This window comes from Drosophila mauritiana, chromosome 2R, assembly GCF_004382145.1.
Source record: "Drosophila mauritiana strain mau12 chromosome 2R, ASM438214v1, whole genome shotgun sequence".
In the NCBI taxonomy this organism is placed as follows: Eukaryota; Metazoa; Arthropoda; class Insecta; order Diptera; family Drosophilidae; genus Drosophila; species Drosophila mauritiana.
Window position 1 is genome coordinate 16,633,233 of NC_046668.1, and position 15,267 is coordinate 16,648,499.

A 15,267-nucleotide genomic window follows, 5' to 3' on the forward strand; every position below is an offset into this window, starting at 1 on the left:
AAACAGCCCAACTCGGGCAAGGATTTTAAAATAACGCACACCGACCGCCGAGCCGACTTGTAAAATTCTTATTAATTCTGATTGCAAGGCATTGTAAGGATCGCAGATCAGAGCGCAGCAGGAACAATCTAGTTGAGATAAGAGCTGGGGCACCTGGTTGCCATTGCGCCTACATTTGGTCAGAGTCATGCCGACAAGTGTTGTACACGCATTCCAGATACTTTTCCATCATTAGCCGATCGTCGTTGCTGCTGTTTCCTGATCCAATCTGGGCAAACACCTGCCACAAGTGGAGTGCAGTGCATCGAAAGCCGTTTGGAGAAAAAACATTTGAGCAAGTGTTCAACTGTGGCGATTCCCTGCAAGTGGGCTTTATTTGAACACGGATAACACGCAGCTTTAATGCTAGTCAAGCTCAAGTTACATCTAAACAAGATTCATACAAAGGCCGCAGCGGCGGGCTTGTTTACAAAACATATCCAACATGGTATACAAACTAGGTTACAAATTCGAAATAAGAACAATGATGCGCCGGTCAGTAGAATATGCAATAGACGCCGATTAACAAAAGGACGACGAGTACAATGAACAACTTCGACTTGATGTGATACTTCTGCTCCAGGCTGTTACACCAACGATTAAAGGCCTCGGATACGCTGTTATCATTCGGGCGCAAGGAGCGCCTGGCACGCGGCTCATAACCGAGAGAACCGCTACCCGCGTTTCCACTGGCCATAGTGCGTCTGGAATACGGGCTGATGCGATCTCCAATCCGTTCGGCTCGCAAACGAGCTAGATTCCTGGCAAAGGTGCTTTCGTACTGATCTTCCTTGGAATCGTTGTCGTCGCTTAGCTCGTTAGCATAGGTACGATTGTAGTTGGATGAGTAGGAGGCCACCGGCGGAGCCTCGGCAGTCACATAGCCTTGGGCTGCAGTACGCACAAAACTGCTGTAGCGACCGGGTGCTGGGTTGCTCGCATAGTCATAGGGCCTGGTGGAACTGGTGGCTTGCGCTCTGGCAGATGGCACAGATGGCGGCAGCACAGGAGCTGCTGTCGCTTCATAGACCTGTCGGCGTGGAGGCTCCACAACCTTGCTTTTGTACTCGTACGAAGTGGTCCCGCCGCTTGCGAGCTTCGTGGTCTTCTGCCTGGCCGCGTGCTCCTGCTCTACGAGATCTGCAGCTTGGACTAGCTGCTCGTCCTCTTCTTCATCCGACTCTAGGACAATCAGGGAGTTGACCTTTAGGTATTTCTCCTCTCGATCAGCGCGCTTCGAGGAAGCCGGTTCCTCGACAATGGTTTCTGGCTTCCTCAAGGACTCCACTACTTTCCTTTCAGACCCAGAGGAGGTGGAAGTGCGCCGGGTCTGTACGGGTTGAGCAGCAGCAGCAGTTGTTGGCTTCCTGCCGGCAATGGGCTCCTCGGGCCATATGCGTTGGCCTTCCTCGGGGCGTCGGCGTACAGCTTCCTCGGGGCGTCGGCGTACAGCTTCCTCTGGGAGTCGACGCACTGGTTCCTTTGCCTCTGCAGCGGTAATTGTGCGACGAGCCTTTGTGGCGGGTGCCACCTTGTTGCCATCCAGCTTGTCCACCGGCGTTGAGGATGCCGCCGGAGCAGATGGAGCCGTAGTTGCGGGTGCCAGGGTCTCCCGTCTGTTGGTCTTCTTGGGACTGGCGGCCGGCGACGCCTGGCCACCAATGGAGGCGCGCAGGCGCTTTACTAGAACCTTTCGGCTGCTGTCCGTCACGGGGATGTTGGGCAGCCCCTGGGCCAGCATCTTGGCGCGCAACTCTGCATTGGAAAGCGAATCAAAATCGTCCACGTCGGCCATTGTATGATTTTTCGCACACTTTTCGTAATTCGTTGAAAATTGAAATCGGCGTCGCTTTTACGCGGTGTGTGCTAAAATAGTGATGACAACAGTATTACCTATCGATGGTTCTGTTTTAGACGGTATACAACACTGAAGTGGGTTTGACTTGTAACAGTTTGATTGGCGTTTTAAGCAAAGAGAACACAAGCAATGATATACTAAACATCGCACAAATCGCAAAGTCGTGCGGGCGTTAAAAAAAACATCTGTGCAATATTAATATACCGTTATATGCGTTAGATATTAGCAAATGAAACAGTGATCCAATAGTCACTGTTTAGTTCACCCCTGTTTCGATAACTTGTCGATATCGATTGCGCACCAATGGACTAAAACCTAAAACACAAATCAACAAAAGCAAAAATTGAAGTGAAAATATAAACTATTAAATGCCGACAGTGTTATAACCATAGATATTGAGTATTATTTGCTTACATTTTACATATAAGTAGGAATAAGCTTTCCTGGGCCGGAAACAGATTCGGAAACAAAGAAGCAACCACCCACATATCTGGAGAGGATTAATCATGGACATCTCAAAGGCACCCAATCCGCGAAAACTGGAGCTGTGTCGCAAATACTTCTTTGGTAAGAGTTACTACCAGTGAGTAATGATTGGATTTTAACCAAGTTACTTTCTATTTGACTCAAACCCAGCTGGCTTTGCATTCCTGCCCTTTGTGTGGGCCATTAACGTTTGCTGGTTTTTCACGGAGGCCTTCCATAAGCCACCATTTTCGGAGCAGAGCCAAATAAAGAGATGTAAGTGAAAATATAAATACATGCCCATTCCATACAATCTAATATTCCACAATTCCTTCCCTACCTTCCTCCAGATGTTATATACTCCGCGGTGGGAACTCTTTTCTGGCTGATAGTACTGACTGCCTGGATAATAATATTCCAGACAAATCGCACAGCTTGGGGCGCCACAGCGGACTATATGAGCTTCATCATACCCCTGGGTAGTGCATAAACATAACTAGATTAATTCGTTAGCAACTAATGATATTAAAAAAGACTTCATTCCTAAACAAAATTAACGTTTTTAATAATCCATCAGAAGTTCCCCTATATGACCCAAACAAAAGAAGCGCAGTTTTGATTTAATTACATATTTTTTATTCACATCTAAAGCTGTTTTTGTTTTTTATAATTTTCTGTATACTTTAAATATGTGTACTATATTTTGTTGAAATTTCTTAGCCGCTAGTTATGTGTTTTGTTCATATTCGTCCATATTTGAATGCTTGATTTAGCTTTAGTTAGCCATTTTGTGGATTACATTCTTTGCTTAGATACAATTTCATTGTTTCGAATTCAATTCAATGCGCTTCATCGTCCCGTTATCCATCTCTAAAATACATAATTTGTATAAAACTCTGCTTGTACCGTTGCATAAGCCATTATGGTAATTTGTTAAATCCCATTTAATTGTTTTGTTATGTTGTGTGTTTGTATCCGTGAGTCGAATGCCTCCTATGATTTGATTACAAATTGCATTAAGAATGTCAAAAAACCTAGCGACTCTAAATGAGTGTAAGGAAAACACTCGCCGATCTACACATGAAGACATAATTCAAATTGCTATTTTTCGGTAAATCGCTTGCATTTCGTTTGCGGTTCACAGCAAATGCTGCCAACACATATAGTACATTACAATATTATGCATTAATGTTTATAACACGAACTTGGTGGCAAAGCACTAAGCAGGGCCACCAAATCAATCAGTGGAACTAATTTACAATACAAAAGACTCGCTTTAAGGTATATTTACATTCAATACTTGTTTTATTTATAAATTCTAAAGAATCAATGTGTATTTGGGATAGGAAGCGGGAGTTTTGAGGGGCAGATGGGAGTTTTTTTTTTGGGGGGGGCTTAGGCTACAGAACATTAAGTGCCATAAATCACGCGTGTAGAGTCTATGAAGCGGCTAGTGAACTACTACACACCCACATTCACATAGATAATCCTTTAATTACATATATATCTCGCCATCGTTATCATATCATATATGCAGCATATGCGTATAAATATTTAAAGTACAAATTGATGCTTAGAAACAATTAAAATTAATGTGCGGCTGTTGGCCGAAAAATTCATCGTAGTCATTCACGGAGAACTTATAACGTAGAAACTACGGATACGAGTAGTACACACACAGATATAGATTTAGATACACATAATAAATATTTATATTTATAAGAATTGAATGGGCGGCGCGCCCAATTTGTCTTTTAGATGCAAATCCCGCGCAGCTCCATCCGCAACACAGATAAGGATAATTAATACACACGCTAAATGCTAATCTTGTACGTTCTACTTGCATAATTTAATCATTTAGTTAAACAATATCCATACATTTCGCTCTCTTAATTTCATTTCTCGTTCGTTTAGTTTTTATTTTTTACAAAGAAATCAACACACTACAGTATCGAGTTTGATTCGTTTTTTCCCTTATGTTTTTTGTATGTTTCATGTAATCTGTTGTTTGCTGGTTGTTTGTTCATGTTCGGATTACGCCTCTCTCGTATGATATAAATATAAATATAGATATCTATATGCAGATGCAAATACACTTAGGAAAAAGTCGCTATATGTAGTTATGCTATATATATTTATATATGTATAGGTTGTACGTGGTAATAGTAGTGATACCTTAGGCTAGTTATAGTTAACCACATCGAACAAAACATCAAAAAATACTTATGCATATAAATAGTCGATTCTGTGTTCCTCTCGGTTCCTCGGCCGCCGATGCATCAGGATCGAAAGGATTCGTAGAGGCAGCCAAGACTGCGACAGGTTTCGACGGGAAGAAGTTGGAATCCAACGGGGAACAAAGCCTTATCCTTCTCCCATTCCATCTGTCTGTCTGGGGATCTCAGAAAATAGCAAATGCACTATGGGGCGGGCACCATGACTTTCCGCTCCACACTAGTTGTTCTTTACGTTATACGCCTTCTTCTCGTTGTTACCGTTCAGTGGATCTCATTTCGACGGACCCGGCGGAAACGGGTTTATCACAGCTACAGCAGCCGCCTGCTGGCTAGCCAAAACAGCCGCTATGGGAGTAAACATTTAAATAATTAGCATTCTACTTTCCGAACTGAATGGCACAGTTGGGACTCACCTCCATACGGCGCCGGGTACATGGGATAGCCGAGGCCGACGTGCGTGTGGTGGTGGGTGTGCACATGGCGCTGCGGTGGTGGGCTGCGTGAGTCGGCGGCACCTGCACCGCCGCCTCCCGCTGCGCCATTGCCGGCAGCGCCTCCCACACCGCCAACGGCTCCATTGCCCGATGGCCCGTTCGGTGGCGGACCTCCGGGCATCGACTGCTTGTGGCCGTCTAATGACGAGCCGGGCGTCACTCCGCCATGTCCTTTCGGGCCGGACAGATCCGGCTTGCTGCCGGGTGCCGGGCCCATTCCTCCGGGTGGTGGCTGTAGGTTCAGCGGCACACCGCCCGCAGACCCAGGTGCCGAGCCGGGCTGCTGGTTGGAACCGCTGCCGGGGCCGAGGACACCGGAAACTGGTCCGGATCCGGGGCCGCTGCTCGTGGGTCCGCCTGGTTGAGGCGGCCCGATGCTGGGACTGCTGACGCTCACCTTGACGGGGCCGCTGCCGCTGGTGGGCGACTTGAGGGCCCGTTCGCTGAGCTCATGGATCTTGTGGGTGGTGTAGTACTGACTGGCCGCGTGATGCAGTGCATCCAACGCCTTGGTGCCGGTGTTACGCGAGAGATCTTCTGGGGCATGGTACGGGCGAGGGATGGGCAGGTGGTACGGTGCCGTATTATACGGTCCGGCGGCTGACATTAACACGTTGCGATACATCGGATGATTGGGATCGAACCCAAAGGGCGTCGGCGAAATGTAAGAGGGGTGAAGGAAGTACTGCGACGTTGGTGGTGGTGGCGGACCTTGAGTCTCCATGGTCGGCTTTTGGCCCTCCTGCTTCACCTTCAGCGGTTGATCGTCATCGCCGCCCTTTTGTTTGGGAGAATCCTTCGTCAGGTTGGTGGCCTTATTATTTGCCGCCGCACTAGCCGCCTGTGACTGCTTTAACTTTTGCTGTTGTTGCTGCTGCTGCTGTTGCTGTTGTTGCTGCTGTTGCTGCTGCTGGTGTTGTTGCTGCTGCTGCTGTTGCTGGGCCTGGTGCTGCTGCTGCAGGTGCTGATGATGCTGATGCTGAATGGCCTGCTGCTGCTGCTGTGCAATTTGCATCTGCTGCTGTTGTTGCTGCTGCTGTTGTTGCACCGATCCCATGCCGGGCTCATCCTTGTGCATCATGCCGGGATGAGGTGGAAGACCTCCACTGGCAGCGTTTTGAGCTGCCGCGGCAGCAGCTACGGCAGCCTGATTCTGTCGTCCAGTGAACATGTAATACCTGATGTGAAAAGATACATAAGTTAGTTACAACTTCCAAAAATTAGAAACAATTTTAAAATAAGTAATTTGTATTTCTCAAAGACGCGTTTATGATGCTCAGATTTCACTTACCGTCTCAGCTCCTCGTCGCGGGCCTGCTGCACGGCCAGGCTCATGGAATGGCGCTGGTAGATGGCGGGATAGGCGCCCAGTGCCTGTAGATCCTTGGGATGCAGGGCATGCGGCTGTTGTGGCTGCGGGGGTGGCGGCTGTTGTTGCTGCGGCTGAGGTGCTGGCTGCTGTTGCTGAGGCGGATGCTGCTGACCCGGATTTGAGTTGGGCTCCTGCTTGATCTCCTGCTTTGTCATCGGCTCCTGCTTGATCAGCTTGCTGGCTATCATCTGCGGATGATTAGATTGCATTAGTTTTGCCAAAATGTGATAACGTTAGTAAGGACTCACCTGCTGCTGAGGTGGCATGTGCTTCGGCTGGTCGTGCGGACTGGGGCTCTCCTTGAGACGCTCCTCCTTGATACTTATGCCGGACAACTGCTGCGCTTGTGAGCTGGGTGGCAGACCCGGATGTCCACTAAGCTTGGCGGCCTCCTCTGAAGCAACAATAGAAACTGACCCAAAGTTGGGGTCCACATTGTATGGATACGCAGGCGGAATAAAGCTAAGAGGTAAACGATATGTTAGTTATGCAATGGCGACTGACCTTAGCGATTGATCAACAACTTACTTGAAGGGATAGAAGTGGGGCATGCCTTTGCCCGGTCCAGGACCACCTAGACCGGCTGCTCCCAAAGCCGAGAGACCACCCAAACCGGGTGGCAGGCTTCCTGGCGGCGGCCCAGCCACTGCACTTAGGTTGACCGGCGGCGGCTGAGATCCTGGCTGAGAGGTGGGCGGTCCAACATCCTTGCCATTGTTTTCCTGCCCCGACAGTTGGCCTGGCTGCTGTTGCTGCGAAGGCGGCTGACCCGGCTGTGGCTGCGGTTTGGTCATCAGATCCAATGGTGGATCCTTGTTCTTGCCACTGTAGTCTGCCAGGTGGGCAGCCACCGACTGCTGACCAGGTGGACCCAGCAAATGACTCGGGGGCTGTGAGGTAGGCGGAGGAGCACCCGGCTGCAATTGTTGCTGCTGCTGAGCTTGTGTCAAAGCTGGTGGCAGTCCTGGTGGTTTGCCTGGCTCTGTCTGCACCATGTATTGCGGCTGTTGTTGCTGCTGCTGTGGCGGAGGTGCTGACTGCTGCTGCGCCGGATAGAACTGATACATTCCCGGCACATACATGTTGGGTGCGGGGGCTGGCGGAACGCCAACGCCCACTTCCGTCGGCTTCTTGCCCATCAATTCGATGTGCTTCGCCGTCACCGCCTGGCCGACTGACTTGTCCAGCATTTCCTGTTCGACAACTGGCGTGGAGTCATCGGAGATATCACTGTAGGCCGGACTCTGTACATCCTCGCGCGATACACGGCCCTCAAAGTCACTGGGCCCAGGTGACTTGCGGTTCTTCTTTTGTTTGCTGCTAGCGGCACCCACGCCAACGGAGCCAAATCCAGGCGATGTCTTCAATCCTGCCTGCTGGGCGTAGGCCGATGGCGTCTGTTGATCCTGGACATGACTTGGAGGCCTTGGAGGAGACTGCTGTGTCTGTGGATTAACCGATGCTTGGCCAGGCTGCTGCTGCAGTGGATTTCCATCCGGCGGGCCAAAACGCAGTACCCCCGCTTTAACTAAAACGGAAATAGATACGAATTTAGTACGAGGTAGAACAAAATTTTAGAGGTAGAAAAATCGAATACTTACGTGCTCCCTGCTGCAACAAGGCCTGCTGCTGCTGGTCTGACAACATGGCAGGCAATCCACCCATTAGTTGTTGTTGATGCTGTGAGAGAGCCTGTCCGGAGATTCCAGCAGTGATGCTGCCTCCGGCCACTGGTTGCTGCTGCTGCTGAAGGCTTGCCGCACTGCCTCCTGGGACGAGCAACTGTGGTTGTTGCTGCTGTGTAGGAGGCTGTTGCTGTTGTGTCGCGCTATTTGGACCTGCCGTTAGTGGAAGATTTCCCAGAGGCAATACTGATGATGCAGATTGCTCTGCTCCAGGCGTTGCAACTGCGCAGATGGGAGTTGGAGCTGGTGGCGTGGCTGGTGGAGGACCAGTAAGCGGCGCTTGCGTCTCTACCACAGAAGGAGTGGTGCTGGGAGCGGCGATAGATACCGATCCAGTAGCTGGTGCCGATGGGGCAACATTGCCATTGGTGACGGGGTTGCTTGAATTCGCGAGGGGCGTGTTTGGGGACACGGCGACAGTTCCCTGACCCGCTGATGATGCTGTCGCTGGTACTGCCAATGATGCCACAGATGCTCCCGATCCCGTTCCACTTGCGACACCTGGCGAGGGCGGCGTGGCCGGATCCTCGGGCGCCTGCATTGAGTCCTCATCCATAGAGCTTGCGCCACCGCCCGCTCCGTGGGCATGCGACTGGTGATAACGCAGCCCATTTGCGTGCTTGTACTTCTTGCTGCAGTCCTGCTCGGGACACTCAAGCAGCACTGGGGAGATCGCGCAGGGCGAAGCAGTCTTACATTTCTTGGTGCTGATCTGCACATTGAGACCAGTGACCGGGTTGAGCAGGCTCTGCGGCTGCGTGGCCAGGCCACCGCCGCTGGCCGATATGGGTATGCCACTGGCGTTCACCATGTTCACTCCACCGGCTCCACCAATACCGCCACCAGATGCTCCATCCGAGGCGTCGCCGTTAAGCGGTGAAGGCGCCTCATCCTTCGACTTGCGCTTCTCAGGCCGAGGCGGTAAAAATGCCGTCGGCGATGTGCTGGGCGTGGCCCCGCCTCCGTTGCCCGATGAACTGCTGTTGCTGTTCGCTGCCGCATTACCGGATGCACTGCGTGTCGCACCGCGTCCCTTTGTGGCACCATTACGCAGCTTGGAGTGCACCTGGGCGTGTGAGAAGTAAATCTGTAACGATTTGAAGATATATATAATTAACCATCGTATTCATTTCGGCTTTCAAAAGAAGACAACTCAATCCTGTATGTTTTACTTACCGAACTTCTGGTCTCGGTAAAGTTGCTCAGGTCAGGAGTGAGACCTGCACTGCGTCCGCGCTTGCCGCGTCCCTTTGGAGTTCGAGAATCTAATTCTTCAGTTGGTGAATCACAGAATCTGAAAGACACGAACATTAATGAGTAATCAGTAACGATGTTTGCAATCCCCACAGATATCACATATCTTCAATCAAAACAAACTACATGTGGAAATCTTGAGTGGCACATTAAGTACTTAATAAATAATCGCATCAGTAAACGAACGGCAAATGATTGCTGTTGCATCAGATTTAGACTTAATTTACAAATGACTTAACAGCTTGGTGCAAATATAAGGCAAGTAGATAAGGTGCTGACAAATTTACTTAAACGCCACTGAGATTTGATAATTATGTATCGCGTATATTAACCATAAACTATATTTCAAACTGATCCCAAAACAATGGGTAGAAAGAAGAGATAAATCAAAATAAAAATAAATCAACTTGCAACATAATATTGAAAGGCATCTTTATTCATTTATCTAGTCTCTACAATAATTTTGGAAACAGTTTGAAAAGCAAGTCACCATAAGCCTCAACCCAATTCCCAGCCACACCAACTCACCTTGGAGGAGCCCAATCGTGTCGGGTGCAGTCTAGCAGAGTGCCCACGTAGGTCTTGCCCCGCCACGTGACGTTGACCACGAGAACGCCGCCTTCGGTCTCGTGCCACACAATCCCTTCGAGGGTTACGGATGTGCCAGGTTCGCAGGGACCCAGGCAGTCCGGTTCGGTGATGGTGCCCACCGAGGTGCCAATGCAGATGTCCACCATCTCCTTGCCGCCTCCTGCTCCGCTAGCGCCAGCCTCATGCTTGACCCTTTTGGCAGGCGGAGATTTTGTATCGTCGTCGCCTGTTCCTGTGCCCGCCGGCACCGAGATCGTGTGGTGCATGGTGGCTGAGATCATGCCGGGTGCCATTAACTTGGCCTGCGCCGCCGCTGATGCTTTGCTCTCCGAACCGCCGTTGCCCCCAGCATTGCTGTTCTGGCCTTGATTCGTGTTGGCTCCACTCCCGCTATAACTATTGGAAGCCGCCGCTGCTGCCAGTTGGGCGGCAATGTGCGAGGAGATTTTGATGCTGCCGGCAGACTCCTTTCCCGGCGGTCCTGGTGCATTGGCACCTCCTCCCGAACCACCAACGCCGCCGGCACTACTGCTGGCCATTTGAGAGGCGGAGGAGGAGGCAGCTCCGGTCGCCGCCAGAAGTGAGGCAGCGGCAGGCACCACGGTCGATGGTGAACCGGCGGAAGGAGAGCCCGCTGAAGGTGTGAACACACCCGGTGGCACTGCTGACATGGAGGATGAACCACCGGATTGCCCAGTGCCGGCACTCGAATTCGCATTGCCTGCTGAGTTGGACATGTGTGCGGCACGGCGAATGCAGGCATGATGGGAGCAAGGAGCTCCCACATCTCCGTTGCAGGAGCAGGGAGATCCACCAGCTCCCGTACCAGAACACTTCTCAGGAGTATCCTTCTCGCCGGCCGCCGAGGCAGCAGCCGCTGACTTGTCCACGGACATGCGATTGGAATGTGCGTTCTTGTCCTTGGTCTTCTCACGCCGATGACCCGAACTTCCTCGTTTGGTGCCCTGCGGCGTAGACTGACTGCTACCGGAGGATCCCCCTCCGCTGGCATGGCCACTGGCATTGTTTTGGCTCCCTCCTCCGGAAGAGGAGGAGCCACTACCGCTACTGGCATTGTTTAGGTGTTTCTTGCTGCTGCTCGAAGAACTGCCGCTGCTGGAGGAGCTGCCGCTGCTTGCGCTGCTCGATGAATTGGTGCTCCCCAGGGAAGACGCGTTGGTGGAACTGGAACCGGAACTCCCATCCTCGTTGGCCGAGTTATTGGATCCGGCGCCCAGGGCTCCGTTCTGTTGCTGATCGGTGGCCTTCACAATCTCGTGTTTGGCCTCCGAGCTTTTGGTGCCCGGCTTGGTGCGCTTGATCTTCATTTTGAGTCCTTTGTCGAGCGTCGCTTGGTGGTCTATGGACATCTTTGCGCTCGATTTGCCACTGGAGGAGCTGGAGCTGCTACCGCTACCGTTTCCGCTGTTGCCGCCTTGCGAACTCGGCGGCCCACCGGCACTTGTGCTGTTGTTGTTCCCGCTACCGCTGGCGGTGTTCCCTGTGCTGCTACCCGAGCCGCTGCCTCCGCTTCCGCTGCTGCTGTTGTTGCTGTTGCTAGTGTTGTTGCTGTTGCTAGTGTTGTTGCCGCCGCTGCCGCTGCCCGTTTGCGAGGACATGCCGCCAGCGGAGAATTTGGAGCCCTGTTGTCCACTGCCAGCCGCTAAAGCCGCTGCTGCTCCTGCCGACGAAGACACTAAGCTGCCGCCCTTGGAGAAACCGGCAAATGTCGAAGATGACAATGTGCTGCCGGCTCCAGCTCCCGCTGCTCCGTTTGTGTTCCCGCTTCCACTCCCCGATCCACTCAGGGACTTGGAGTTACTGTTCAGTGGACTCGGACTGTTCAGTTGAGCCACCAAAGCGGACTTGTAGCCCTTGGAACTGCTCCCACTGCTGCTCGAGTTTGAGTGATGGTGGTGATGGTGATGATGCTTCCCCGAAGATGAGGAAGATGTGGAGGACGAGGAAGAAGATGATCCCTTGGCCACCACGTTCGCACTGCCACCACTGGGCGCTGCAGCTGCTGACGAAGATGAGGAGGAGTTAGCTCCGCCAATGGGCACCGGCTGGCGTGTGAACTTAATTGTGGTTGGCGATGTGGCCGACAAATTGCTGTGCAATGTGGTTTTGTGCGATTTATGCGACGATGAGGATCCTGCTGCTGCTGCCGAGGATGACGAGGATGAAGCGCCGCCCTTGGAGGATGATGAGGAGGATGTGGAGGAGCTGTTTGCCTGCTTGGCATTTAGCGCGGTATCCTGGTTGCCACCACCCGAAGAATGCGCTGACTTCTCAATATCCGCGTCCAAGTCGTCCAACAGCTCTGGTATGCCGCCAATGTTCCACTCGTCCTCGTACTCAAAGTTCGTGTCCTTCGACTCGCTCGAGTTGGAGCTGCTCGACGAGGAGAGCGACGAGGAGGAGGAGTTGCACGCGGGGCTCTTGCCAGCTAGTTGTTCTGCGAAAAAGGAGAGATGGATTAGAATGGAGTTGTCACATTAGCGCACAGAGGTCAGTGGCGTAGAAAAGGGTGATTTATTTTTTAATTGTTTTCATAAATTACTAATAAAAAGAGGAGAGGGGGAATTCACATTAATCGAAAGGAGGGTATCATTTTCTACAAACTTCTGTGTGCGTGATTTCCTATAATTTAATTTGTAACCCCTGAAAACAATGCGCTCCACGCCGCTGATGATAAAAAAAAAAAGCGAGAGGCAACGAGAGATTTGCAGTTACTTACTCGTATTTGTGTGCTTCTTGATCGCACTGGAATTGTTGTTGTTATTGTGCCGATTATTCGCCGATGTTGCGGCCGCGTTTGCTGTTGCCTTCGTTTTGTTATTGAAATTCAGCGCTTGATTCGCTGTTGTCGCCGTCGTTGTTGTTGCTGTTCCTGTTGTTGCCGTTGTAGCTGTAGCTGCTCCTGTCGCACTTAAATTAGCTAACAATTTATTATTCTTAATATTGCTTTCCGTTGCTACGTTGCTGCTATTCAGGGCCACCTGCGAATGCACAAATAAAGAAATCCAACAAAATAAGTTGTAGCTTACATACACATACATATGCATGGGTGTGAGTGCGTAAGTGTGAGGAGTAGGGCATGATGTGAAGAAAACTCAAACAAAAATTGTAATTTCTTTCGCCGCTTTCGCTCTTTACCTTTGCCAACTTCTTTTCCATTCCATAACCATAATTAGTTGATATCTTTGTGTGTGCGTATTTTTAACGCTTTAATTTACAAGAAAACAAAAAACAAAAACAATAAATAAATAAGCAACTTCGTATTCCTCTCGATTATTTTGCGCGAGCCTTCTCCGCGGCGTCCTTTTTCGTTTGGCGGATGAGACTGAACGTAAAACCAAAAAAAAAAAGTGAAGAAGAAGAGGAAAGAGCCGGAGAGCAACCACCGAAAACGGACGAAGAGAGGGAGAGCGAGAAAGATATTATGAGAGCGGAAGAGAAGCGGCGGAGAGACGAAGGCAAACAAAACAAAACGCTTTCAGTGTTGGAAAACACGAGTGGCAACTGACAACTAAAAGTGCCCGTTGATCTCGGTTGTTGTTGTGTTTTTGATTTCAACCCTTTGAACTAATAAATCAGTTTCCTGGACTGACCCAATAAACCAACAAACAAAAGAGTAAAGCGTGTAGTTCGCCGGTCAGTTCGTTATCGCCCCTTTCGCTTATCGCACACTGCAAAAGTGTAGTGGCTACTTGAGAAACTAGCCCGAAAAAAAAACGCCACTCGAGTGGGCCAAAATGATGACAATAAAATAATTACGCTCTTATCGCCCACTAAATACAGTGGAGGAAGGTAAATAGTGTCACCAACTATTAAAGATCCGATATAAGCTATAAATACTTCCCACTAGTAAGTTATTACTCTCAATAAAAAAGTGTATGGTATACAAAGTAAAATAAAGTACTTTGCCTGACGTCTTTGCTTATATACAGACAGACATATAGTATGCACATATATACATAAGATATGTATAAATTTAGGTATTTGAAAAGTTTAGCTTACAAATTTACAGTTTAAATAAAGTTACTGATAAGAAATCAATACCGAATATGATTTAAATGCTTCTGAAATGCTGCGTGGATACTTTTCCGATTAAGGTGCCACAATTTGCTTACCTTATTCGGGTGGTGGCTAGTGTTCGCCTCGTTACGTCTCATTGACTCCATGCAGACGCAAACGATCGGGCGACCGCACTGCGCGGGCGGCCCAAAGTACTACCAGTAGTGCCTAGGAACGTGCAGTCGGCGGATGAGCTGATCGGATGGCTTGGGCTGGTGCTGCGATAGCTGGCGCGGATGCGGATGACACTGCTGGTGGTGGGTGGCGATGAGCTCGGGCGCTGCCTTGTGTGACGAACTGTTGACTTCTTATCCAGGCAACGACGCAGGGAGACACAGGGCCTCGGCCCTCGGGCCAAATGGTTCATTTTCAAAACTGCAAGATAGAGCAGAGCGAACGATTAGTTATTGCAATGCAATCTGGCTGATATGGGGTTAAACGCTATAATGAAAAGTACTGCCCCACTCGATCCAAGTGCTCGACGAGATTAGGTGCCTTGTCGCTCTTTCAAGTGCTCAATTCAATTGCCGCCTATCGGCGGCGATCGCCAATCAAATGTGTTTGAGGTTAACTATAAACCATGGGTGACTGTGATTTACATGGGGGACTGACTGGTCTGGGATCATGATACATATACATCACATCTATAGAAGGTAATGGCTGCGAAGGGGGTACACGGAACCCTTAACGACCTGGTAATTAAGGCACTTTTGCACAATTTACTGATACTGATACTGATAACGAAACCGGCGGCCTTTCTGGTATACGAGTATCACTCCCGACTACTCCCACCGATCTCAAGTGCCACCCAATATGGGGTATATGATTTAAACATGTGCTGCGCGAGCACAGTAGCTGTTGCCGTTCCGATTCGCGATTAGATAACGTCAGTGGGGCTACGACTCTGGGAATTCTACGAGGGTTTCTACACGTCTATGCCGCAACACCAAACGAAAACGTTGACGTCATAGTTTTCAGCTCACTACTTAGCACTTTTTTTTTTATTTCCATGCAAATGAACATTAATGCCAGAACAAATGTCAAGCACAGTTGTCGACTATTAGGCTTAGCTTTATGTTTTACTAAGCTTTATAAGCTAATGGTGTCTATAACTGAGAAAAATACACAAAAGAGGCTATACACAGTTTTCTAACACTATAAAGGGGTTATATTAAACAGTGTGTTTCAGTTT

The 15,267-nt window shown here is 49.8% G+C and overlaps 3 protein-coding genes across 6 annotated transcripts in view; 1 reads left to right on the forward strand and 2 right to left on the reverse strand.

The window, feature by feature from the left end:
• Positions 1-341: 341 nt before the first annotated feature.
• LOC117138469 (otefin) lies at positions 342-1,930 on the reverse strand. The gene has a single exon (XM_033300598.1). It carries the CDS (start codon positions 1,832-1,834, stop codon positions 536-538), a length of 1,299 nt encoding a protein of 432 aa, XP_033156489.1. The 5' UTR covers positions 1,835-1,930; the 3' UTR covers positions 342-535.
• A 259-nt stretch (positions 1,931-2,189) lies between these two features.
• On the forward strand, positions 2,190-2,915 carry LOC117138475 (gamma-secretase subunit pen-2). The gene is made up of 3 exons (XM_033300606.1): positions 2,190-2,464; positions 2,534-2,638; positions 2,713-2,915. The coding sequence occupies exons 1-3, from the start codon at positions 2,404-2,406 to the stop codon at positions 2,850-2,852; spliced, it is 306 nt and encodes a 101-aa protein (XP_033156497.1). The 5' UTR covers positions 2,190-2,403; the 3' UTR covers positions 2,853-2,915.
• A 722-nt stretch (positions 2,916-3,637) lies between these two features.
• Positions 3,638-15,267, reverse strand: part of LOC117138467 (uncharacterized transmembrane protein DDB_G0289901) — a 75,793-nt gene continuing 64,163 nt past the window's right edge. For 2 of the 4 annotated variants that reach the window (XM_033300595.1, XM_033300594.1), the window contains 10 exons: positions 14,132-14,450; positions 12,736-12,997; positions 9,933-12,453; positions 9,327-9,444; positions 8,067-9,237; positions 6,994-7,993; positions 6,714-6,927; positions 6,385-6,653; positions 5,013-6,271; positions 3,638-4,944 (listed from right to left, as the gene is read on the reverse strand). In XM_033300595.1, the coding sequence (XP_033156486.1) occupies positions 4,871-4,944; positions 5,013-6,271; positions 6,385-6,653; positions 6,714-6,927; positions 6,994-7,993; positions 8,067-9,237; positions 9,327-9,444; positions 9,933-12,453; positions 12,736-12,997; positions 14,132-14,182 (6,939 nt within the window). In that variant the 5' untranslated portion in view covers positions 14,183-14,450 and the 3' untranslated portion in view covers positions 3,638-4,870. Of the gene's footprint in view, positions 4,945-5,012; positions 6,272-6,384; positions 6,654-6,713; positions 6,928-6,993; positions 7,994-8,066; positions 9,238-9,326; positions 9,445-9,928; positions 12,454-12,735; positions 12,998-13,154; positions 13,339-14,131; positions 14,451-15,267 lie in introns of those variants that run through there. The other 2 variants (XM_033300596.1, XM_033300597.1) reach the window with 2 other exon arrangements.